Source organism: Aspergillus flavus, chromosome 4, assembly GCF_009017415.1.
Source record: "Aspergillus flavus chromosome 4, complete sequence".
NCBI lineage: Eukaryota > Fungi > Ascomycota > Eurotiomycetes > Eurotiales > Aspergillaceae > Aspergillus > Aspergillus flavus.
The window spans coordinates 3,748,787-3,773,102 of NC_092405.1; the positions used below are offsets into that span (position 1 = coordinate 3,748,787).

The 24,316-nt window shown below is 47.6% G+C and overlaps 9 protein-coding genes across 9 annotated transcripts; 7 read left to right on the forward strand and 2 right to left on the reverse strand.

Annotated features, from left to right (window-relative positions):
• Positions 1-961: 961 nt before the first annotated feature.
• Positions 962-3,396, reverse strand: F9C07_2283898 (FAD-dependent oxidoreductase). The gene is made up of 3 exons (XM_041292290.2): positions 2,406-3,396; positions 1,368-2,356; positions 962-1,314 (listed from the first exon to the last, which is right to left on the reverse strand). The coding sequence occupies exons 1-3, from the start codon at positions 2,523-2,525 to the stop codon at positions 1,122-1,124; spliced, it is 1,302 nt and encodes a 433-aa protein (XP_041146675.1). The 5' UTR covers positions 2,526-3,396; the 3' UTR covers positions 962-1,121.
• A 79-nt stretch (positions 3,397-3,475) lies between these two features.
• On the forward strand, positions 3,476-7,987 carry F9C07_2283899 (uncharacterized protein). Its single transcript, XM_071510661.1, has 10 exons — positions 3,476-3,677; positions 3,728-3,856; positions 3,919-3,984; positions 4,049-4,207; positions 4,284-4,600; positions 4,658-5,556; positions 5,657-7,234; positions 7,302-7,534; positions 7,635-7,709; positions 7,792-7,987. Exons 1-7 carry the CDS (start codon positions 3,631-3,633, stop codon positions 6,020-6,022), a joined length of 1,983 nt encoding a protein of 660 aa, XP_071366638.1. The 5' UTR covers positions 3,476-3,630; the 3' UTR covers positions 6,023-7,234; positions 7,302-7,534; positions 7,635-7,709; positions 7,792-7,987.
• Positions 7,988-8,676: 689 nt separating this feature from the next.
• F9C07_2283900 (putative GPI anchored glyco protein) lies at positions 8,677-9,834 on the forward strand. Its single transcript, XM_041292302.2, has 3 exons — positions 8,677-8,922; positions 8,980-9,131; positions 9,193-9,834. Exons 1-3 carry the CDS (start codon positions 8,794-8,796, stop codon positions 9,602-9,604), a joined length of 693 nt encoding a protein of 230 aa, XP_041146678.2. The 5' UTR covers positions 8,677-8,793; the 3' UTR covers positions 9,605-9,834.
• Positions 9,835-11,621: 1,787 nt separating this feature from the next.
• Positions 11,622-11,861, forward strand: F9C07_10485 (uncharacterized protein; the record flags this gene model as incomplete). Its single annotated transcript, XM_071507432.1, has 1 exon — positions 11,622-11,861. One exon carries the CDS (start codon positions 11,622-11,624, stop codon positions 11,859-11,861), a length of 240 nt encoding a protein of 79 aa, XP_071366639.1.
• Positions 11,862-12,110: 249 nt separating this feature from the next.
• On the reverse strand, positions 12,111-13,198 carry F9C07_2040390 (UMTA methyltransferase family protein; the record flags this gene model as incomplete). Its single annotated transcript, XM_041286056.2, has 3 exons — positions 12,111-12,338; positions 12,416-12,855; positions 12,922-13,198. Coding segments are annotated over 3 exons (945 nt in total), but the record flags the coding sequence as incomplete, so codon positions are not given.
• Positions 13,199-13,712: 514 nt separating this feature from the next.
• On the forward strand, positions 13,713-16,056 carry F9C07_1585098 (C6 transcription factor (Acr-2)). Its single transcript, XM_071508231.1, has 4 exons — positions 13,713-14,415; positions 14,495-14,590; positions 14,657-15,134; positions 15,197-16,056. The coding sequence occupies exons 1-4, from the start codon at positions 14,118-14,120 to the stop codon at positions 15,894-15,896; spliced, it is 1,572 nt and encodes a 523-aa protein (XP_071366640.1). The 5' UTR covers positions 13,713-14,117; the 3' UTR covers positions 15,897-16,056.
• Positions 16,057-16,434: 378 nt separating this feature from the next.
• On the forward strand, positions 16,435-17,547 carry F9C07_2283903 (putative cyanamide hydratase). The gene is made up of 3 exons (XM_041292303.2): positions 16,435-16,826; positions 16,886-17,173; positions 17,231-17,547. The coding sequence occupies exons 1-3, from the start codon at positions 16,562-16,564 to the stop codon at positions 17,443-17,445; spliced, it is 768 nt and encodes a 255-aa protein (XP_041146680.2). The 5' UTR covers positions 16,435-16,561; the 3' UTR covers positions 17,446-17,547.
• F9C07_2244636 (ankyrin repeat-containing protein) lies at positions 17,548-22,421 on the forward strand (the record flags this gene model as incomplete). The annotated part of the gene is made up of 6 exons (XM_071510034.1): positions 17,548-19,040; positions 19,094-19,700; positions 19,758-20,266; positions 20,325-20,365; positions 20,417-20,677; positions 20,726-22,421. Exons 1-6 carry the CDS (start codon positions 18,435-18,437, stop codon positions 22,419-22,421), a joined length of 3,720 nt encoding a protein of 1,239 aa, XP_071366641.1. The 5' UTR covers positions 17,548-18,434.
• A 401-nt stretch (positions 22,422-22,822) lies between these two features.
• F9C07_1585106 (Mss4-like protein) lies at positions 22,823-23,848 on the forward strand. The gene is made up of 2 exons (XM_071508232.1): positions 22,823-23,288; positions 23,371-23,848. Exons 1-2 carry the CDS (start codon positions 23,223-23,225, stop codon positions 23,716-23,718), a joined length of 414 nt encoding a protein of 137 aa, XP_071366642.1. The 5' UTR covers positions 22,823-23,222; the 3' UTR covers positions 23,719-23,848.
• The last annotated feature ends 468 nt before the right edge of the window (positions 23,849-24,316 follow it).

Genomic DNA, 24,316 nt, shown 5'->3' on the forward strand with positions numbered 1-24,316 from the left:
TAGAGTACCATAGAGGTGGTTCTAAATGCTCGCTCCTAGTAGATCTATGTTAAAAGGTGGCTGAGTCACATATTATCAAGTTAATTACAGAATTCTATTTAAGAACGTGGTAAAAAATGCCATTCAAACTTCGAAGGCTGCCTGAACATCCTCACCTAAGATATACCTTTCCTAAACCCATAACTTTATCAACATACTGAAGGATATCCTCCGGGAAAGCAGCAATAGTAGAGCTTCCAAGCGGACTCCGGCCCCTCCCCGACCCATAACGAGAATAATGCACAATAACCGCCTTAACACCAATAGGTTCCATCTTCATCGGCGCGCCATCAGCATGACTGACCTTGATCTGGAGCTCTTCCGCAGCCTTAAGATTCCCCACCTAGTACAGGCAGATTACCTCACGGTGCAAAGTAGGTACAATGTTGGCTAATCCAGCGATAGTGCCGTGCGATCCGGCAATCTGACCAGGCAGAAGGAGATCTACCTAACCCTAATGTCTGATTGCTTAGTCCGAAGAACTATGAATAATTAAAATCGTGGTCTATTCATCAAATGAAGAGTAATACGGATAAGTAGTCTTACACATTCCTGGTTTCATGACTGTGCTTCTATCTCCGTTTTCAAAGCTCTAAGATAGTATATATATGGCCGGATACGAGTGGGGACGGAGTTTTGCGAGCACTCCGTGAATTCCGTTGCCTCCCTTGCCTTGATCCACCCCCGCACTGTATCTATCAAAGGTAGGTGCTTGAGCTGAACACAAGGTTTGCGGAGAAACCGTCAGGGTGCGAAATAGGGGCCGTACGTCATATTTGCCTTATTCACACCCCAGGCTCAAATAACAAAAAGGTGAAGCAAATTGCGCTTCTGGAGAGGTCACTTGGCCACCGGAGGGAGGCACTACACTGGACGTAGCACTTACTGCTTATATCTAACAAACTATATATTGGCGACTATTCGGGCAATTTATATTTGAATGGCATGTGTATATATTGTTCTCATACTAAAAGGCTAATTAAGTCATCGAAACATCAGTATGCAAGCGGCCTAAATGATACTTGGAATGGAATCCGGCATCCATAACACACGAAAAAGCTATCTAATGTATCGCTTCAGCCCTACAATTTAGCCCTTTCCCGAGCATGCAATTCCCGTCTGGCGGGCCCTCCGCGACTTCCGTCTCCCAAGAAAGTATCTTTATCGTCTTTGTACTCAGTCCGGAACCGCCACTTCTTCGCCAAATGCTCTGGAAGACGCTTCGTGAACGCCAGGAATGTGTAGTCGCCTAAGACAGGGAGGAATTTAAATGCGCTGAATGAACTGTGTCAGCATATATTGTCATTAAGAGCAAGGTTGTGACTTACTGTCCACTACCCCCTCCAGCGATGAAAAGGTTCTTGTAATCGGGGTGAGAGTCCATAATGAAATCACCGGAAGGTGTGTCTGTATACCAGCAGAGCGCCACCCGCTCAAACGGGCGATCGGCTAATTCCGGAAGGATCTCACGCAGACCAGTCCTAAGGCGGTCTTCTCCATCTGGTGGAGTAAAATTGACGCGTTGACGAGGGGGTATCAACGGAGGCGACGAGATATTAGTCTTTACGCTCTGATGATCTTCGGCGGTAGGTGCACGTGTGTAGCCCCATCCATGCACGGCCATTTTGAGTGTTTTGGTATCGTCATGCGAAGGGAAGTTGAACCAACCCGTGTTGAAATTGGCGTAAATGGGAACATCTTTGTACTTCTTCACTTCAGCATCCGTGAGCGGCGTGTAGCCGATGACCTGGGCGGTTGCCAAAGTCGAGTTGTACATATCCACCAATCCCGAGGTCCAGGCACCGGAAGCAAGGATGAAGTGATCACCTTCAATCGAGGTTCCCGCAAGAGTCCGAACAGCCTTGATCTTCTTTTGCGAATCTGTGTCGAGGCTGATAACTGTGCCTGCGCGACCGCAAATAAATGACACGCCGAGTTCAAGACAATCGTCGCGAAGCTGGCTGACAGCCTTATTGGCGTCTGCCCATCCTGCCTGTTCATTATAGTAGCCGGTGAAATTAGGAGTAGCGAGAGTCCCACTTAGAATAGGGTATCTACTCTTTGCGGCCGCAGCACTATCCAGCTTCGCCCATGGCAGCTGTTTCTTGGTTAGTGCAGCCGTCGTCTTTTCAATCCAGGCCCGACCATGTACAGTGGTGTTGCCAGTAAGAATGAAAGGTGCTTTGAAGAAGATGCCTTGATATTTCGGTAATTGAGACCATTTCTGGTATGCTTCGTATGCAATGTTGAGATAGTCTTCGTCGGCGTAATCGAAACGGATAACACGGGAAATATCCGAGCTGGAGCCATCCGGAACCTGACCTTGTTAAACATGGGATAGTGAACAAAAGGAAAGAGAACTTTACAGGCGGCATGTGGCGATCAACAACCGTAACATATTTGTAGCCCTCCGACGCCAGCTTGGCAGCCGTGGACAGGCCGAACACGCCTGCCCCAACAATGACGATTCTGCTGTTCTTATCCATCACGTCAATCGAACCCGTTGGTACTGAATTTCCCAGACAGGTATGAATGTAAATAGCGAGAAATAAGACGACGGGGGAAAGAAATTTCAAAAAATGGAGCAATCGTCATAGATGCCCCCACATGATAAGCTCCCCGGAATCTGAGGGTTTCCCGGTCACGTGTCCGGCATTTGGACGTGAGTTTCGTCAAGTGCCCGCTCAAGGATGATTACAGGTTATCTCACTTGGCTCTCATATCTGAAGTGGTCTGTTCATCGCAACAGTCAAAGCCCTAGCCAACGGTGGACCAGGAAATATGATCATTCTTAGCAAAGGACTGAGCGAACATTGCACCGAACCCTTGTTCAACGAACTGGCGGATTGCGAGATTATTCTCCGTGAGAGAACCAGATGCGAAGCCTTGATAGGCACAGTCAAAGTATGGGAATAGACCTCTCTCTTTCATGACATCGGCGACTTTTATCCATTGTTCTTTGGCCGAGTCGACTCCTGTCGGATTGTGTGCACAGGTGTGGAGCAGGATAATACTGCCTTTAGGGGGGCTCAATCACAGATATCAGGCCGTCAAATCAAGCATGTTGGTCTCCTTGTTGAGATATGGGTATTTGTCGATTGGTAGATCAGGATTTGTGAAGACTTGTTTGTGGATCGCCAGCTTGGGGTGCAGATATATACTGCCGGGGCAGATCGATGGAGGAACTTTGAGAACAGGGCCCTCGAGGTGCATGACCCGTGTTGTAGAGATAGCTTGAAATGAGTGTATTGGAGTGGGGTGGCCCGCATTTCTCCTCCTTCAATTCTGTCTCTAATAGATACTGGTGGCCATGTGTGGAGCCATGCGAACGTGAACTTCCGCGATACGATAGCGGTGATGTAGGGCTTTGGTGGTGGGTTTTCGGGAAACCCGGAAGTCTTTTACAAACTCCGCTCACGTGAGCTCCATAAGCGTCGCGGCTGTTGGTCGGCATTGAAGGCTTCCCCACAGTTTTCCTATTCGGCTCTTATCTGAGCCCGGAACCTTTTTTTGGAGACCGCGGAATCTCTTCTCCCCATCTATCACGTATTAGCGCTTAACAACGTTAGAATCATCTTTGAAGGCAAATATATGTCCGGGGAGCAGCAGCGCAGTCGGCAAGCCTGTGAGCCCTGCAGGTACGGTCTGCATTTCCTTGACAAAAGCTATGCTAACTCTACCTAACCAGGCGTAAAAAGTCCAAATGCACGGCTGAGAGACCAGTGTGCTCATTTTGCCAACGGCTAAATCTGCAATGTGTCTATCTTCCAAGGGAACAAGCCAGAGCGGATGGACACACAAGCAAGGTGACAAAGACGTGAGCTACTTCCGAGACTTCCAGTATTGTTAAAGACGCTGTCTCATGAAAGGAAAATACAGAAAGTCTTCCAAAGACCGTTTCCGAAAGCTTGAGTCACAGGTCAACGATATTTACCATATCTTGAAGTATGTTGAATGACTCTAGAGCAGTGGTTCACTTCGTACTACTAGAAATACGCTTACATTGAAGTTCTCTCGCCAATCGCAACGATGCCGCGACACCTGAAGCTTCTATTGAAGCTTCTACAGCCCGGAGCGGAGAGTCACTGGAAGGCTATTCCACTGAGGTCCCAAACATGCTCCCACGCGTAGGAGGCTTGGGTAGAAGTCCATGTTTTGCACCATCACAGTAGGTCTCCAATGCCTATCACGAATACTTGCTGTCATACATTGTGTATGAAGCCAATTGAGCTAAGTTCCCCTAGCCTCGAACCCCCGGTGCACGTTTTGGATCATCTCGTGGAAGTATACCGCACCAGAATACATCTCCAACCATTGCCATTATTTAACCTTGAGGGCCTACGGGATCGCTTGGCAAACTCCCCCCGATTTCTTCTTCACAGCTTCCTAGCTCTTTCCTTGAATTTTGGGAGCCATGGATTTTTTAGAGGCCGGGAACAGGAGGCTGTCCAGTTTTATACTCGATCCGCACAAGATGGCACTATGGAATTGGCTGTGGAAGGCATCTCGAAGGTCGAGGTTATAGAGTCACTATGTCTACTAGCTGTGAAGGACTTAATTGGTAAATCATGGGTCACTATATCATATCCAAGTTGATCAAGCTAATTTATTAACCCAGGTCAAAGGCCAGCCCGTCCTTGGATGACCATTGGAACTGCGTCTCGGCTGGATACTTTGCGCAGGTTAACAGGCCATCATACATCTGCTGCGCAGACCGAGGATAGGAGCGCTCGATGTCATTGGTCTGTGTTCATACTCGAAAAGGCCTTTTCTCCCCATGTGCTGGATCTTTCGTCATCTCAAGACACGCCTGATTATCCCCTGAGTGCTCCCTTGCCATCCACACTGCCAACCTACAGGGACGAAAACTGTCCTCCTGATTTACATGTCTCAGAAGAGGTCAACAAGGACCTTGGCATCAATGCTTATCACATAAAGATCGTCTCAGTATGGGGCGACCTTACGCGATATTTACATGGAATACGATCCGGTAACATTGAAACGCCTTGGTTGCCCGAGTCAACACACACAAAGCTCAGTGTAAGGTTGTACGAGTGCGATGCCGAACTGCCGCAAAGACACCTTCTTAGGAATGTTTGCTTCTACAAGCGATCGATAGCTGAGATCATGCAGGAACAGGAATACTGGAGTCCCTGGCTGGCGATGCAAATGCTCTCTCATGCATCACCAGCCATCCTAAACCATCCTTTTGTTCACTTGGTCGCTATGCGTGGTAGTAGAGGTATGCCTCAGTCACGTTTGTTTCTCCAGCAGACCGTGGATCTAGCATTATTTCATTCTGGTTGGGTGTTTCAGTTTATACAGTTTTGCGAAAACCTTCAATATGAGATCAACGACCCATTAATCGGGCACGCAGTCGCAGCGACAGCTACTATACCATGGCTCTTTCAGTTTGCTAGAGACCCTAAAGTCTCAAAGAAAGCGCATGACGACCTTGGCAGGTGTGAAAGGTTTTTGAGCCGTATTTCGTCCACCTGGCCACATATTTCGCGAAAGGTATGTTTCAGGGCGGGCAAAACCACCCACAATCTGCTGAACGTGTTACCTCTCTCTCATCAATTTCTTCTCAGAGCTGTAGTTAAATTTCATCGCATAGCTCGAGATCCTCCAACACCTCCAATACGTCGCGAAGGAAAAGCTCCAGGAAGTACCGCGCGGTAGTACAATGATATCCTTCCAACCTCAGATGTTTTGGGAGCTCCTCGATGCCAAGGTCTGCCAAGTGCCACAAGGCGACCCTACCTCGCAATGTGGTACTTCCCGGGTTTCGAATGTACCAGACGCCAGGATGCGGGTTACCACTCATTTCGTTCACCCGCTGTTAGATGAGCAAGTTGAACAGCCACACCCTCCCAACCCCGCGGGCAATGCTATGTACTCGTTTCCGCCAAGTTCCGATGATCTTGAACAAGTCTGCCTGGATGAGATATTCGCTCACTTCCCACGCGATGAGTTCTACTGACTGCAGAGCTAAACTCGGAATTATGACCGCCTTCCTTTACGATTTCTTTGCTGCCATGATGACAGATACCCTACGTTGTTGTTCCTTTCTTCTTGTGTTGTAGTCAACCTTGAGCTGAACCGGTGTATGGGTTAAATTATTTTGATTTTTTTTGGACGAATATCTTACCGCGAATGCAGACCAAATGCTGGTGCCGCATTCCAGCTTCTATTATAACACAAACATTTGCCATGGACGGGAGGTCGGTTAAGAAAACAGCACATTTCCAGTACAACTGATAGCCACAAGGGAGAATACCGGGTAGGGTTCTTTTTCCTAGTTTAGTTTAAACGAAACAGGCCCAGTTACCCCTAGTCTACTCCATCTGTCACTTTTTGCCTTCCCCTCATAGTAGAGCTAAGCATATCTCTGAGGGTAGCTAACTGAGTGGTAGTGATGTTTGGTATTAGCCTTGGAATGGAGCTACTCTCAGGAACTGAGCCTTGCTATTGGCTGGACTTTACCATAAGTAGCAAACTGATAGTGCTAATCTTTCTCCATCAAGACGTACATTCGGATTGAATGGAAACTAAAGCCACTGAAGAGTATTTACCGCTTCCAGGGTGCCTGAAACTGCTGTCTCGTCGCCACTATTCGGTCCAACGATATCAGCACCATAGCCTAGCATTTGAGCGACATTCAGCCGATCTGAGGGGTCCACACAACGCCCCATAGCCTTTCCCCCTAGTTAGCATTTATATTGAGTCCTCAGGCACCAAGCTACCTGTTTTGGTAGGGTATTCCACAGCTTGCTCAACAAGCGGGGCGATCAAATTGCCAAAGCGCAAGGCACGGTTGGTTCTTGGTGATGGCCGAGACGCCGGTTCTCGCCGCCAAATAATCCTCAGCAGAAGCTAAAACTCGCCAAGGACATTTTTCTCTCCAGATGACAGTACTAGTTTACACTGCAGTTAATGAGGACGCGGGGCTGCTTAATATAGCAGTGAGGGAAGCTCCCCTCTATAGTGGAGTATCGGGTGTCCATCCGATGGTTCCCCACACCCGGGGATGCACCCGGGGTTTTTTCCCCTCATCGGGATAAAGCACGCGGGACCTGACACTTCTTGCACAATATCCCGGGTATGCCTCCGAGTTGTATACTATATTTAAGGTATACCTGGTTCTTGAGTATTGTTCAACATTGTCTCTGTCTATTACGAAAATAAATCAAAAGTGAGTCCCTCTTTACGTCTTTAGACCAATCAATGCAGACAAACAGTCACTAATAACTGTGGTATAGTGTCTAGTGACCTCGTCCCTCTTACCGTTATCAAAGGCGCCGGCCACGAGTTCATCCCCCTTCCCAAGGGCGAAAACGCAACTACAGCCGACTTCCATTCCATCCGCACCCAGACCGAATCCCCCGCTTACTTCACCTCCGGATTCTATAAGATTGAGGCTGGCCCTCAACGACCCGCTCACTACACCTTCGAGGAGACGAAGTATGTTCTGAGTGGTCAGATAGACGTTTTGGTAAATCCTTCTTAGCCATATCAAAAGCTGCATGTCCAATCGTGCGCTTCATACTCTCATCTTCTTGGATAATACTAACAATAGCGCTTCCAATTCATAGGACGAGGCTACCGGCATCACCCACCACCTAGTTCCAGGCGACTTTGCTTTCTTCCACGTTGGATCCAAGGTCAAGGTTAGTTACGACTCTCTTTACCTAGATCTACGATATTTCACACGCAGCGAGTCATTGACTGACACAACCCTACTTTCTCTAGTTCTCGACCAAGTCCCAAGGCTTTGCCTTCTACGCCGTTACTCGGCCTGTTCGAGCTCCCCACCCCAACCTCCAGGGTCGCGAGGAGAGCAAGTCCAAGTTGTAAAAAGTCAAGGAGACACGATATCCCTCCTGTCTATGTCTAGTATGAATTTATAGATGAATAGATGCTCGTAAATATGACTTCTATCGCACACCGTATAACTTGAGTAGTAGCGCCGCCTACGAGTAGTAAAAGAGCACACGGACAAGGTAAAGTCAAATGCGCCAAGACTGACGATTGATGGGTTATGTTAGTAGCTGTTGAGTCATGGGTTTATTTTGTATGAAGTTAGAAGACAAGATGATCATATCAGATATTATTAGATCGGATTGCTTCATTTCAGCCCATGTTTTCTCTGTTTCCGCCAGTACATTCTTAAGCGTATTTCCATGGGACCTCAGCACTTTGTCCTCGATTTCTTTTTTTCTAGGCAGCGTGAAAAGGGCCTCGGTGCCTCCCGTAGGAAAGTAAGGCTTCATTTTCCATCTGATCTGACGATCCGTCAAGAAACGTGGGAATAGGGCTCCTCAATAATTGGGACATGATTAGGGCTATGACTATGTAGATCAAGAATTGAACTACTAAATACTCAGCGGGTCTGACACCTGACCGAGATTTGCTCAAAGCGCGGCAGGTAATATAGCAACGCCCCATTGGATAAGGACAAGGATTAAAATAACGGTTCCTGGCGCTATTGATCGACTAGTTCACAAACAGTAATCATTCGGCCCCCACGTCCTCAAACAACGTGCAAGCGAGCATATCAAAAACCACGATGTAACCATAAAGGGGACCAGGGTCTCTTCAATTAGGGTTTAACACCATGATATAAGGTGGGTAAGACCCAGTTTGTCAGAGTGAAAATCTTTCCTCTTCTCGTTCGTGTCGGTCCTTCGGAAATCCTTCAAACTTAAACTTTTCATTCATTTCTATTGATCAACGTTGAACATACATCACGCAATGCGTGCTCAAGCCCTACTTTCATTTGCCATCATGGCTTCTACTGCTACGGCCATCGCCAATGAAACTGCCACCATCATATTCACCGAAATGGACAGCGTCGATCTAGTGGGAAAGGTCATTGGCACTGTACAGGAACCCAGCCTTATCCATGCCACCAGACAAAGCTCCAACTAAAATCTACAGGACGGTCTCTTAACCACATACGTAATCAATTGCAACCCGAAGCCCCCCAAACAAAATTTCTACCAGGTTGGAGATTGTGTCAGCTCATCACACGGCTGGACCGTCACCGCTGGTCCATCCACCATGCGTGTTGCCTTTGATGACCCGGAAGCGTGAGTTTCTATAAACTGACTCCCAGTAAAGCCCTAGTGGCAGGATGCTCAACTTGAACAGTACCATGATAGAGGCATGCACTCTCCACGACTCCACCTCCCTCAACTGCGACATAACTATGGATTATGGTTCTTCTACCGATGTAGAGTCCGATGGTGGCACCACCGCCCCAGCCAGTGACTTCTATCGGACCGTGACCATCACCGGCACTGAGATCGCTTCCGGATCCGCTTCTGCACAGACTTCTCCTACCGCCGGTCGTGCTACTGCTACGACTACTGGCACCGCGTCTGCCACTGCCGCCGCTGGGGAGTCGGGGAGTGGGGCGCAGAAAGCGGCAGCGAATACAGCATCCTCAACAGCAGGAGCTAGCCAGAGCACCAATGCGGCTATGGCGCAGGTGACAGGCAATGCTAGGTGGGCTGTTGGTGGCGCTGCAGCCATGGCAGCGATCGCTATGGTTTTAGAGTGAATCGCAATACGACAGGTTGCGCTGTAATATTAAGTTTATACGTTCGACTTAGGTGTATATACTCCCGATGGCTTGTGCTGATTCCGTGAGCCTCCCTAGCTATGAATCTTTTGTACATGGGTCCGAAACTTACGAGCTGCATATCTACCTGTATATAATATATTCTATAACTTAGAGACAGCTGTCTTCCATATTGCATCCAGCATTAGGTCTATACATTGCCCCAGTCAGTACGTGCTTCGAACTGCTACGATCGACTTGAAAACCATGTCTGACAATTGGATATACAACAGTAGCGTATGTATTTGAACTAATGGGATTGTGGGCTGTGTATAGCCAATTCTATTTCGTATGATGGATCCCGTTTCATCTAATCTAACTAAGGTGGATATAACTTGAAGGCTAACGAGTGCGTCTTGGGTAAGGATCACCATCACTATCCTACGTGCTTAAGGCCCAGGCTGGCCATCAAGCAGCTCATAGAGTTCTACAGAACTCTTGGTACATACTGAAAGAAATTCCTAATTGGCTTTGGCTATCCGGGGAAATTTTAGCGAGCAGAAAATATCCCTATTCTGAGGTGGACCGCTCGGTCGATCGGTATATTGGCCCTCTTTAAATCAGCCCCCAAATCTCCGACTACGTATGTCATCTCAGGACTTTCTACAATCAATCTACTTCGCATGTCAATCTACCGATTGTGAAACCATGTCAGAGAGAAACATGGTATCAAATATTGAATTTGGTGCACTACACCTAGAGTCGGACCTCAGCAAAGCCACCATTGCATGGGATGGTCAAATCGACACGCGAAATCCAAGGAGAGAACCCGCCATGACTAGCAGAGAGCCCTGCGCTCAGATGAATCGTAAAGCCCGAGGATTGGTATCAGCGAGAGTATCATCCACAATTTTGTCTACCGACTTGACATAGATAGTCCCTTCCTATGAATATATTCCACCTCTCCCAACCACTAAGGCTAATATGCAGTTATCAACATTCCACGCAAACCAGCTTGCGTTAGACCCTTCTGCCTGGATAACATCCTTGTTTACCAGGATTTATCTGATAGGTTCAAAATAGATTCTAGACTTCTATAATTATTCGGAGTGATCCAAAGCTGATTTCTATCTCATCACCCATGCCGTCCAACGTATACTGCCAAGGATTATAATCAGAGATGAAATGTTGGAAAATAGAGCTGAGCATTCTGCATCTGGTCGTTGTGGTCTGTAACCCTGGTGAGGCCCCGTCTAAAGCAACGGATGCTACACAAAACTATGGTTTGTTAGCATCCAATATGTCGCATCTCTTCCCACTACTTTGATTCAAACCATGGTACTTGGCCGCATGACGTAAAATAGACCCGCTCTGGATCAAGACTAGTCTAAAGCTTGTGATAGGGGGTTACCTTTGTAAAAGACAGGTGTCATGGTAATACTATGGGCGAATATCAGTCAAGGTATCCTGCTCAGCCTCACCCCTTGCCTTTTTGGGAAGACTTATAGCACCCTGCAGATTATCCACTGTGTAAATCAACAAGAATTAATGACGCTTTGCATCTTACTCGTGGTTCAGTAGTGATATACGTGTCTTTCCGTTTCACTACCCTACATTGCTATGCAGGCCTAGACCCACCCCCCGGAGGACCTGCGTTATCCTCCTAGAAATTGATCTGCCTAGCATATGGACTCATAGTTATGTTAGTTCCAGAAATCGCTGCTGGAATTGAATCCCTGCTCACTAGTGCCAACAGAGAAAAACTGGAATGAACCAATGAGTAAATGCTACGTACAAAGAATGTATTTAACACCTATGATGTATGAATCGACTGTGTCCATATCTAGGGATATTTCTGCTCAGATGCAAACCTCGTCTCACTTCTGACAACCTAATCCCTCTTTTACCGGTATTTATACATCGTATCCCAAAGTCAAGTACGTCAGGTCCGACGTCCTATCCACTCTACCTGCAAAATATTAACCTCACCTCTAATAGAGGAAGACCATATCCCACCATGAGACTCTCCCTCAACCTTCTACTGATCGTCGGATCTGCCGCAGTCGCCCGGGCTGCTCTGGTCCCGGTCCCGGGGGCTAGCGAAGAACTTTGCGGACGTCTTGGAGTCATGTATTACGATCCTGATAATCTCCCCGAGGGTGTGGAGGTGCATGAGATACGGAAGTGTGCCGGACATCCCATGGGTCGCGAGAACTATTGGGGCTTGGGTGATTATCTGCCGAGGTGGTTTCCTTAGGTATTCTTTCAAAGATAACATGGTCCAATGAACGGTCTATGATATGGGTCTGAGACACCGGATCTCAATGGTTGCCTATAGACCGTAGGAAGGATACTTCATGTACATGTCACTGGCTACTAGTCACTCATTGCATTTCAGTAGTAACCCCCGAAATAGATAAGAAAGCATGGTCGTGCAGTATTAGTATATTTAGGAAAAGGTCATTAATCATTACCAACACACTTGCGTTGAGTCATCTTACTCAACCGGCCTCCTTCCCCACACAACATGAAACTTCCCATAGATATGCACCCTAGGATCTCTCAACTCATTCCGCACAGAGGCCAAGAAAACTGCTACCTCCACCGGGGACCAGCCGAGAACCCTTGTACAAAGCGCAAGAGCATACGACTCAAGACTCATAACCATGACTTCGCGATGGAACCGACCGGCTTCTTTTAATCGCTTTTCTTTAGCCCAGGGACCCATCGGGAACTACAGAAATTAAGTTAATACCCGATAGATTAACGGAGTATTAAACCAGAGGGAGAGCGAAAGTAGAAAAAACCTACCTTGTAGATCTTTTCCTTCACATCGGTGAACCCTGCGTCTATCATATTTCTCTGATGGTCGGCCGCCACCTTCATTGGCCGGTTAAACCTCGAGCTTGCCTCAATCAACAGTCTGAACCACTCGCCCAGTGAGGGCGCCAGATCGAGTGTGTCATCGTCAGAGAAATGTTCCATCTCAAAGTCGGATAGTTCCAACCATCCACCTGGCTTCATGTGTGAATATGCCTGGCGCAGCAGTTTCGGCCAGTCGGCGATCGAACCGGCAAGGTCGCATGCACGGATGAAGTCGAAGTAATCTCGTTTGAAAGTCCAGTCGGCTTCGACGTCGTCGACGAAGAATTCGAGGTTTGGAGGGACCCAGGCGGGTTGGATGGGGCTGAGATCGGTGCCGATTACTCGGGCGTTGGGGTGTGTGTCTGCGAAGTCGATGGCCCAGATACCTTTATTATTATTTGGTCAGCCATGAGCGAGCGGGTTTCCTGGAATAGATACGGCATGTGCCATACCTGTTCCGGTGCCAATGTCGAAAACGTTCTCAACATCCTCTGGGATCGGGGCGTGAAAGAGATCTCCACTGAAATGCAGATTGCGAACGTGGTGTAATAGGTCCTCGCGATCTTGCTCTTGTTCGTCGTTTGGCAGCACACACTGCCCTTCGCGGTAGGAGTGGTATCGACGGCCATTCTCGTACTTGTAGTTTCTCACTTCGGAAAGCAGGGACGTGGCGTAACTTTGGGTGCCGGTGCTGCCAAGCGCGGAATCCGTCGGTGAGAAATCCTCCTCATCCTCCTCTTCCGCAACTTCTAACAGCGGGAGATCATCCTCAGGTCGCAGAACACTGAGTTTAGGGGGTGATGAGGTTGTGTTCGCAGCGGTGGGCTGTTCGGCCATATTGATGGGTGAGGTCGTTGGTTTCCGTAGACTGGGAGAAGTCGCTTGGTTATGGCCTCAGGACTACATGTTGATGTAGGCTCCTGAGGGGAAGGCAGTGTCTGTCCGCCAACTCCTGCCTTTAATCACTAGACGAGATAGGTATGGAGTGATGCTGGCGGACGAACTTGGCTAGCTGGATAACGGTGAACGTTGCCTATCTAGGTTAAGCGTAAAGGGGTGGACATAAAGCGACCACCAAATTCTATGTGCTTTTATAGGAAACCATTGTCTTGGCAACTTGCATAACACTAAATCATGTATCTGATTTCATTAAAAGCGGGATTTCGGGATTTGTTGTCAGCCATGACCCTCCGATAAAGTTTAACAGGATTCCGCTGTCACATACTAATCGCCCGCAATTGTTTGTTATTGAACAGTATAAGCAAGGCTACCTCAAGCTGGGGGAATCCTAGCGTAGCACCGAGGATTAAGGCAACTATGCAGTAATCCAAATGTGGTCTGAAATCGACCTTGCGTCGCGCTCGCCGTGATATAGACATGGCTGGAAAGGGGCTAGTCTACCCGCGGCCCGGGATCCCGGGCTTGGCAGTCCATGACTGGCGCCACGTGGACAGAAGGGGAACTTGCTTATAAAGGTTTAAAACACTGACTGGCCATTCACGCCTTAGGCACCAGTAGTAGTCATGTGGCCGGCCCGTCCCATTTCCCCGCTCTGTGCGTGCGATGCCGGCAATATTAATTGCGTCGGATAACCTGATCGGTATTTTTGAGATGAGGGATCGCTCGTCGGACGAAAGACACGGCCATCATGGACAACTCTTGTTACACTTGTCGCCGCAGACGCATCGAATGCGAGATGTCCGAGCCACCTTGCAAGAAATGTAAAAAGGCCGGACTGGAATGCTATATAAAAAGGCCTCTCCGGTGGGTCGAAGGTGCAGCCTTTAGGGCTAAGAAGAAAGCTTCTTCGACAAAGGATGCATCCGTCTCTGCCACAAAGTTCGCCCTAAACGCAACCAGGAGAGATGGTTCATGCGCCAGGGATATAAATAATTGCGAGTCAATAGCCAATGGTGATGCTGTGGTGTATGGTGGGGATGTCCTTGGTGAGAATAGATCTGGAGCGATATTGGGGATCATTATCGATATATATATTCGACTAACGATGCCAATCTGATGACTCAGAGCCTCGTAATAATTTTGTCGACGATGTGCCAGTAAATCCGGATGACCCTTACGCTTCAAACTTAGACAAGGTTTCTAAATATTACATATACTATTGTGAGCATGCTGCTATTCTACCTGGTGCATCAATTTATCTTGAGTAAGCTTTAACTCAATATCCAGATAGCAAATGCGTATGCAAGCTGTTCGTCATGTATGACAGCAAGAGGAACCCTTTAAGAAATCTAATACCCGCTGCATTGAGCAACTCGGTGTTATTAACGTCTATTATTGCGCTCTCATCACGCCATATGGCTAATGGAGACCAATCGTTCTATGAACTGGGAACATCAACCCTTCCCGCATTAACTGACGCGCACTACAATGCTCTTTGGTTCAAATATAAAGCTATACAATCGCTATCGCATGCTCTGAACGATGCAAATTCCTATAAACAGGATACACTGGTCGCGGGCGCATTTCTACTGATTTTTTTGGATCTCTTGGAGTCTGGGAGTGACAAGTGGAACATTCATCTAGAAGGCGTCAAGAAATTGATAACTCAGATTCAACCATCCATGGAATCACAAACAGGTACTGAGCAGGGTCTTGGGGATACTGTCGAAGGGATACGTAAGTTTATCATAAGACAGATCTACTTGTACGTGCCAATGAAAAATCCCCGCTTTATATACGTTCCTTGCTAACCATCCTCATGTTCAGAATTGACACACTCGGGGCGACATATACACGTCCTCGGCTGTTATCTAACACGCCCTACCAGGGGCCGACAACACCCCTTCAGATGCGTCTTGATCAGTCCTATATAGGGTGTCCAGAGTTTCTATTAGATGCTCTGCGATCTTTCTCAATATGCAGGGACATGCTGGCAGGTTCACATCCCCTCGACAAGGGCCTGCAATTATATATTGAAAATGTCAGCACAGTACTTGACCTGACCCGAAGCTTTGACTGCCGAGCCTGGGCATCAGATATAACACAACTACATACCCATTCTACACAGGATACAACTATGCTCTCAATGATGGCAGAGTCATATAAAGCTGGTGCACTCATATACGGCAGACGCGTTTTAGATGCTCTTACTGGAAACATGACACCTCTCAGTGACTTGGTACGTGAATTGATTACTATCATCGAGGCCATGAGGTGCGACGAGGCTTTATTTAAATGTATACTCTGGCCTATGTTTGTGGCAGGCTTAGAATCGCGACAACAAGACCAACGGGACTTTGTCATTGGTTGTCTGGAGAAATTCTGGTTCGAGACGAAATGTATCAATGTGGTTAATGCCGCGAATATTCTGAAGAGGTTCTGGAGGATGGAAGATACCCAGCAGACATTGTCTTCGCAGTGGATATTCAACATCGGGCAATTGGGACGCGACTGGCTTCTTATATAGACTATGCGGCCACCCAAGCTATAATGAAAGGAAAATATACACACACTTGACTTGTGAGCCCAAACTATAGCATACATATCCTCTGACATTTGCTAGATTAACCTTCCAACACATGGAAGTCCCAGGCTGGAGGAGGGTACTTGCTTTACTTCAAGAAGCATGAGGTTCAATACCTGCCAACTTTTGCAGAACATCAGTCCTTTCAGGCAGATCACCTTGTCTGAGGTGTGCCATATTGCCTCGGAAAGAAGGGCACACGTGGGGTTGGGAACTTCCTAGGAAGGATATAAAATTTCGTGGGGCTGTCTCTTACGGACATATGTCGGCGGAGCCACGGATTTGGCTTAGTAAATTAGAATGGCTGCAGACATCTAGCATCAGCGCCACATTTGTCATGGAATATGAAGGCGAGACCCGAGGAAAGCTGGTTGTGGTGATTGGTGCCCACAGCAGCCCCACACATATTTACTGCCCTTTCTGGAAAGATATGCCCCACTAGGGTTGGTGTATGTCATGCATTTCTGACTTCATTATCCGGTTCTTCAGATCACTGTTGGCGATCATTTATTACCAGAGGTTTATAAATATCAGTCATACCCCTCTGTCTCTGTCAAATGTTCATTCAAACAAGTGTTCTACAAGATAAACTCTAAGCTCATCAATTGATGTCTAACCTCAGAAGTATATCGAAACCTCTTCTTACCATGTCACCCACCAGAGCAGCTCAAGTCGAAGAATACGGTTGGACAGCGGTGTCCTGCGACCCTCAGCAGCGAGCTGCTACTAACCCACCTACCAAGCCTTCTGTTCCCCAGTTGGTCAAAGATACAACTCTTCCCGATACTCCTCTAGTCAAAGATGCCATAGAATATGTTAAGGCAGAGCTACCCGCTCACACTTTTAACCACAGCATGCGTGTCTACTATTATGGTACGAAGGTTTCTACCTCGTCTAAAACCATACGTTACTCCCCATCTAACTGTCAGCAGGCCTTGCAATCGCCAGACAACACTTCCCAGAATGGAAGTTCAGCGATGAAACCTGGCTTCTCACCTGCCTCTTCCACGACATCGGCACTATCGACAAGTACACCCAAGACGTCTTTATGTCCTTCGACATCTACGGTGGAATTGTCGCTCTGAACGTCCTCACGGAGAAAGGTGCCCCAGCACCCCAGGCTGAAAGTGTCGCAGAAGCCATCATCCGTCATCAGGATCCGGTGAAAGTTGGGACTATTCATTCCATCGGCTTACTTATTCAGCTTGCTACGCAGTTTGGTGAGTCCGTCAACTATAAAGTACGAGGAAGTTCATAGATTGCTAACAATCCCTTAGACAACCTTGGTGCCCACAAGGAGTATGTCCACCCTGATACTGTGGAAGATGTGAACCAGCATTATCCGCGTCGTCAGTGGTCGAAGTGCTTCTCGAGTAAGCTGAGGGAGGAAATTGGGCTCAAGCCTTGGTGCCATACTACTGCGGAGGGCGAGGGGTTCCCTATTGGGATCGAGAACAACACTTTGATGGAGCCTTATGATGGACGCTTCTAGATGCCCTATAATTAAACATGGCGTGGAACGTCTATACTAGTCGATGCACACGCAATACGCTGCTATGAATTTCAATGGATTAGCATATCTCCATTATATTCATATTGTAACACTATGTAGACTCACGGTCGCACAGAGCCAAAAGCTCGAGAAGATATCATTCCGATAGGGTTGAGGCGTAGTGAGAACATTTCTATTTGCCATCTAAATTGGGCTGCGTAGTGTCAGCCTCTGTGCGGCCTACCGACGATGATTCACAGGCTGTGCTCCTGGTGTGTAGAACGTGTGATACGATTATGACAAGGCCATTGTTTGGATCCTGGAATATATTTACGACTTGTATTGCTAGGATTGCCAAGACATGCCTAAGCAACAGTAAGACTCACCTGTATTCTCTTTCATTAGCCTGGGTGGTTCCGATACCATCAGAAGCTGGCGCGTTAAGGGGCTGAGCGCTGTGCACAGTGCTCTAACTGCTGATGATAACCACTAATCATTTTAACATACAGACAAATGGAGACGGCGCAGTATCCGGGCCATACCAGGATATCTATTGGCCCACGCAAAGCTAGTGTCGTACAGGATGGTCTGGCCGTGTACAAGGGATGGTTTGCTAGAGACCCAAACCTGTCTTTGGTGGAGGTGCCCTCTTGGGCATCGTAGCCACCTCCTAATGTCGCATTACTCCTCACCAGCTGAACTGGTTGGTACTACCGCAGTCCTCCGAGCGTCTATAGAGAGCATGGGATTCGAGATGTTTGGCTCTTGTGCGACAGAGACTCACGTCAGGCTGTTAATCTGGTTGTTCCCCTCACTCCCGCCCATTCGCGTTCTCCCAGCACGAGTTTATCCCTCCTTAACTTGCTGTCCAGGTTGTTGAGGTGGTTATTCATCCTTAAATGCCCAATGTAAACCACAGATCCAAACAAAACCAGAAGACGAGCTAGTCAAACGCAATTGAGCAATCGAAAGTGACCTGCTTCACACGGATGAGATCTAAAGTCCACCATATCTGCAATCGCAAGGGCAAGGAGAAGGAAAAGCAAGAATCCGAATTACCATCCTCTCTTGCGCCGGCCATCGTCGATCCCCAAGAACAGGCAGACAGCGAGCCTGCTGTGAAGCCTCCCATTATCGAGGTGCAAAGTATTGGTGAAGCTTCAGCTAGTGGAGCTATTCTGGATGAGTCAACGCTGCCCGAGCCTCTTTCTCTTCAGACATGCGGCGAAGATGATAATCGCGAACAGATCAAACCTGAGACTCCGGAACGACCCCAAAATGCTAAACGTGACTTGTGGCACGAGGCCTATGTAAGGCTGGCTCCCGAGCTTCAAGAGAACCTGAAAAGCCTTGGCTTTGATCAGCAGAGTCCTGAACCTGTGAAGCAGCGGATAGAAGGCGTCCTAGCTGAAGCCAAAAGGCAACGGGACAAATGTGAAGAGAAAGATTGGATCATCAAGGTTGGAGATCATGAGATCAAAGTTCGCGATACAGCGGTGCAGATAATCGGGTGGGTTACAAAGATCGGAGACCTTGCTGTTGGATTCGCTCAGCCAGCAGAAGGGCCCTGGTCCGTGATCAAGCTTCTTCTAGGTGTGAGTTCCCCACCATTGTAGCCAGTCCGACCAACACTAACTTCTGGCATTAGGGCATCGAAGTCTATGACAAAGAAAAGGGTTCCTTGCTTTCTATTGTAGAAAACGTTACCCGTGTGATATATTCCGGCCAGATTTACAAGTCTATCTACAAGTTGGATAAAGCCGGAGTGGAGCCTACTAGTCGACTCTATGATGTTCTGGTGGAGCTTTACAACTTTATATTGGAGCTGGTGATCAAGTCAACCGACGTTTCCTCTAACACGGCTGTCCAATTTCTAAAATCTGTGTTCGATCCAAAAAAAGCATCAGATATGCTGTGTACCTTGAGAGACCACGAATCTAGGCTTGCGGATGCCGTTCGTGTATGTGAGGCTACGGCTCAGGCGAACCTGGATTCTCTCCTACGAATAAAACTTGAGGATGCTCACATGGCACTAGTCGGTGTTACTCATCGAATTGAAAACGTAGTGCAGCGAATGGACGATCAAGAGCGGGACAAGTTACTTTCCTGGATATCAGACATAAAGTACGGCAATCACCATGACCACGTAGTGGAAAGAAGAACACCCGAAACCGGAACGTGGCTGATACGACATGAAACATTCCGCGAATGGAGGGATTCGGCTTCATCTGGCATACTGTGGCTTCGAGGATATCGTGAGTCCCAAATAGCCCTTTGCCTTGCCCAGAGACTGTTCTTCTGACTAGCCTTAGCTGGCACCGGTAAAACGTTCCTTACATCTCACGTCATTGACCACACCTCTGCAAATTCTACCTGCACTCAGAACCAGGACTTTGCCTTCTTCTACTGTTACAGAGAAGAGGAATTACGGAGAAAGTCACTGCACGTGCTTCGATGCTTCGTTCGGCAGCTTGCTGGTCCCTTGAGCGACTGTCAATCGGTACGGATCAGTCTTCAAGAGGCATGGAGGGCTGCCAAGGATAGGGGATCCGACCTAAACCTTGATGCATGTAAAGCCCAGTTACTTTCATCCTTCAACCTATACTCAAAGACTATCATTGTGCTAGATGCTTTAGATGAAGTTGCTGTCAATGAACGACGCCAATTGATACGAGTGCTTGATGAGCTTGACTCACAGTCCACGAGCACGGTCAAAGTCTTCATTGCGAGTCGACCTGATGGAGATATTTCGTTCCAATTTGCGTCGAAGCCTAATGTGCAGATTAGGGCTGCAGACAACATGGAGGACATTGACAAATTTGTTACTAACAAGCTTGACAAAAATTACCGCTTTGGCAGACTTACCATCATACCTGAAGATTGACATTAGGAAGGCTCTTTTAAGTGGTTGTGACAATATGTAAGGCATCAACTATTTCTAAGCAACTATGCCACTAACATGAGTGGCTAGGTTTCAGTGGGCAGCTCTTCACCTCGCCCAGATTGAGCAGCTAGCTGGCGACGAAGATTCCATTTATTATGCTCTTAACCATCTTCCACGAGGATTGGAAAAGACATATGACCAGATCTACGGCCAAATACAACAGCTGGCACCGCCAACCAGGCAAAAAGTACAGAATGCCCTCATGTGGGTGATGTTCGCTAATCGCCCACTGAGGAGTGATGAACTTCTGGCTGCTATCCGCATGAATGTCGAGACGGGCGACATAAAGTTAACCAGCCATATCACTGAGAAGCCATTGTAATCATTCAGTCAAAGTCTCCTTGTAGTTGATTCCAAGAAGTATGTGTGGAGATTGTCCCATCTTTCTGTTGTTGAGTATTTCGAACGTCGCCAGACCTTGCTGGACCGACCGGCTCGCTTCAATTGTGGCAGTGTTTGCTTGTCATTTCTCATCGAGGCTTATGGCAAATTGAATGACCATTCTGCTTCAGTTCATCCGAGCTCATCAGCGGTGACGGTATTCCCTGGCGACAAGCTGGACATCAATAACCCGTTCCACCAATATGCCAAGCAACATTGGCCTGTGCATTTTCGCAACAATGTGCCAGATGATCACTCGAAGAGGATATTAAAGAGATTCCTCGGTTCACCACAGGAAAGCAGCCCATACTTTCGACATTGGATACAATATATATTTAAGCACCAAGACTCCTTCGAATTACCGTATGGTAATGGGAGAGTGTCCCAGGATGATCTAGAGCTCATTGACACACCGGTCCTTGCTATGGCATGGCTCGGACTGTATCACCCACTTCAGGAGTGGTGGGAAGACGAGCACATTGACCTGTTGCTCGAAAACAATAGGGGAGAAACCTTGATTGCTATAGCTGTTCGCGTGCGTTGTGAACCCTTATGCAAAAAGCTTGTATCCAGATTGCCCAAAGACCAGCGTACAAGGGGCTGTGGATGTGCTCTTATTATAGCAGCCAAACAAGGGGACGAGAACCTCGTAAGGTTTCTAGTCCAGGAGGGAAATGCAAATGTCAACTTAGTGGCACGCGGCTTTACAACCGCTCTTTGTGAGGCATGCGTGATAGGAGCGCTGAATATTGTCAAATATCTAGTGGAGGAAGCACAGGGCAGTGTTGATGTTCGAACAGAATGCGATAACTACATCAGTGCACTTGCTGCTGCATGCCATAGTGACTCTGCTAGCAGGCTGGAGCTTGTGAAATATCTATTGGAGGAAGCAGGTGCGGTGGTCGATCCACCGCTAGTGTCTGGCCTTGCAAACAGCGCACTTGGCATCGCGTCCAGTATAGGGCCACTAGATCTTGTCAAATATCTAGTGGAGAAGGGTAATGCTGATGTCAACTTACAATTAGAAGGCTGGCGTTGTTCACATGGCACCGCACTAGCCGCGGTAATCAGACGGAGATTGGAGATTATCAAGTATCTAGTGACCGAGGTGCATGCTGACGTCAACCAGCAGCTCCGGTTTGGACACACCAACACCGCACTTACCACGGCTGTTGAGACGGGGTCAAGGGATATTGTCCAGCTCCTCGTGGAAGAGGGAAATGCTAATATAAACTTGCAGTTTACCTGCGGTGGCGATAGAAACTTCGGCAGTACCCTTGAGTATGCTATAGCATACTCCAGCTTAATCGGTACGGACATTCTAATGTATCTGGTATCACAAGGAATTGCAGATGTGAATATCAAGCCCAATCCATTAGGTCGTGCAATCTGCCTTGAAGATCAACAAAGTGTTCAGATTTTGCTCTCAGCTGGAGCATCAGTGGACTTCAGATGGAATAACGGATCACTTTTAAGGGTCCCGAATTCCAATCTAAAGCAGATCCAGTATAGCGGTGGGGGTAGAGCGGAGGTAGTTGATATGCTACGAAAAGCGGATCCTGATCAGTGGAATGATGAAGCTGTAGAGCAAATACCTTGGCCGAAGCCCATAGAGCTATCATTAAATTTCACCATGTTGATGTTTGCATAAGGCACAAGTTTATCAACAGGTATATGGATAATCACATGTATCGCTATGCGGCGTGTTGAAAGTTGAGGCTGTTATTGTTTAGCCCACTGAATGACCTACAAGACAACATCGTATGTAGAGCTAAGTGGACCTTCTAATTCTCAGTGTGTATCTCAGGCATGCAGAGTAGCAGTCTCAGTTGTCCATATAGCATCCCTTATCATCTAGTCAGACTTATAGCTTGTCCGGTCTATCATCCAATTATTCCTCCAGTCAGTCAGGTGTAGGCTGGACCCACTGTTTTCCCGAAACTTAGTCGAAAGTACGGCGCAGGAATCAGGCAACGTGTACCACGGTTTGAATTAGGCGTAGCTATGGTGCAGCTATTTAATTGGAGCATGGTCGGATTACCCTATCAGCAATAAATCTTGGCTCCGCGCGTAAGTATTCTCGGGTCGGTGGGCTGACTTCGTCAAACAGAGCTCTTCTTCAAATCTGTGATGGTGAATCTCGGCCAGCGTCGACCTCGCTTCAGCTTTCCAACGTCGGCAACTCAATGCTAGCTGTTTAACCAATCAAACGAGTTGATCTGAGCCCACGATAGATAACCGCGTCATTGTATTGGCAATCTTAGAGAATTTAAAGTCTAGACTCCTCCATATGTAGTTGAACATGCTAAGTTTAACCATATACTGAAAGTTAGAACAGTCTCGCCAAAGCGACAAGTTATATATCAATCTACTCAATTCCACCCCTCTATCTCCACCGCACAAACACCTACACCCAAGTCGTCTGTTATTATACCTCTTCATAATCGACAAAATGCCAACCGGATCCTGCCTCTGCCAAACAGTCAAATACGAGTATGACGTGGAGCCCCTCTCAAAGGTACCTATAACCCCAATCCCCGTACCACAGTGACCATTCCTTAGCTACACAAAAACATCCAAAGCTCACCCAATACATCCAGGCCGTCTGTCACTGCCTAACCTGCCGCAAGCTCAGCAGCGGCAGCTCAGCGAACCTCCTGATCCCTGAAAGCCATTTCCGCATCACATCTGGTTCCCCCAAAACTTACTCAATGACCCATGAGAGCGGCATGAACTTGACGACGCGTTTCTGCGAGAACTGTGGAAGCTTGTTATACAAAACCGGTGATCGCGAGGGATTTGAAGGAGCGGTCATTGTTTTAGCTGGAACGCTGGATAACACAGAGGATTTTGAGAAGGCTAAGCCTGAGGCGGAGTTCTTTGTTAAGCATCGGGTGGGATGGTGGCCTGGTTTGGGCTTTGCGACGCAGTTGAAGGAGTTTGAGTAAGGTTAGTGGTACTTTTGATATTAGGAGTTGGGATTGTCTGGTTTTGTTATTTCCTTTAGTTCAAATATGGGTCTTGCTAATGTGTGTGGAGGCGGTGTTGCTGTATTGTTGGTACTTGGTGTACGTCATGGTTTATTCGCTTTATGACTCTAGGTGATGGACAAAATGAAGTAAAACCGTATTATCACATTTTCTGAACAAATAATGGCTGGGATAACCAGATTTGAGACCGCAAAAGTGTTGATACAACTTCACGGGGTATGATAGTCATGTCTGAGCTTGACCGAAACAGCTCATGGCCGAGGAAAGCCCACAAACCAAGCTGTAATGCCCAATCCGCCGTTAGAAGCTCCATGGGAGTGTTTCTCTACCTTCCTACCATAATACGGGTAGATCATCTGGCTTCATGGAACATTCAGGTTCGCCGGAAATCTTAACGCAGTCAACAACAGCTAATCACCAATCCTGAAAGAACAACCCCACCGAGATTCATAACCCATCTAAACTCTAAGCGCAATAGAGCATTGTATCAGACGCTCATCTCCGTTGCTATGTCCGAGATAAGAAGGTTTGATCACCCCACGAGACATTGATGTTC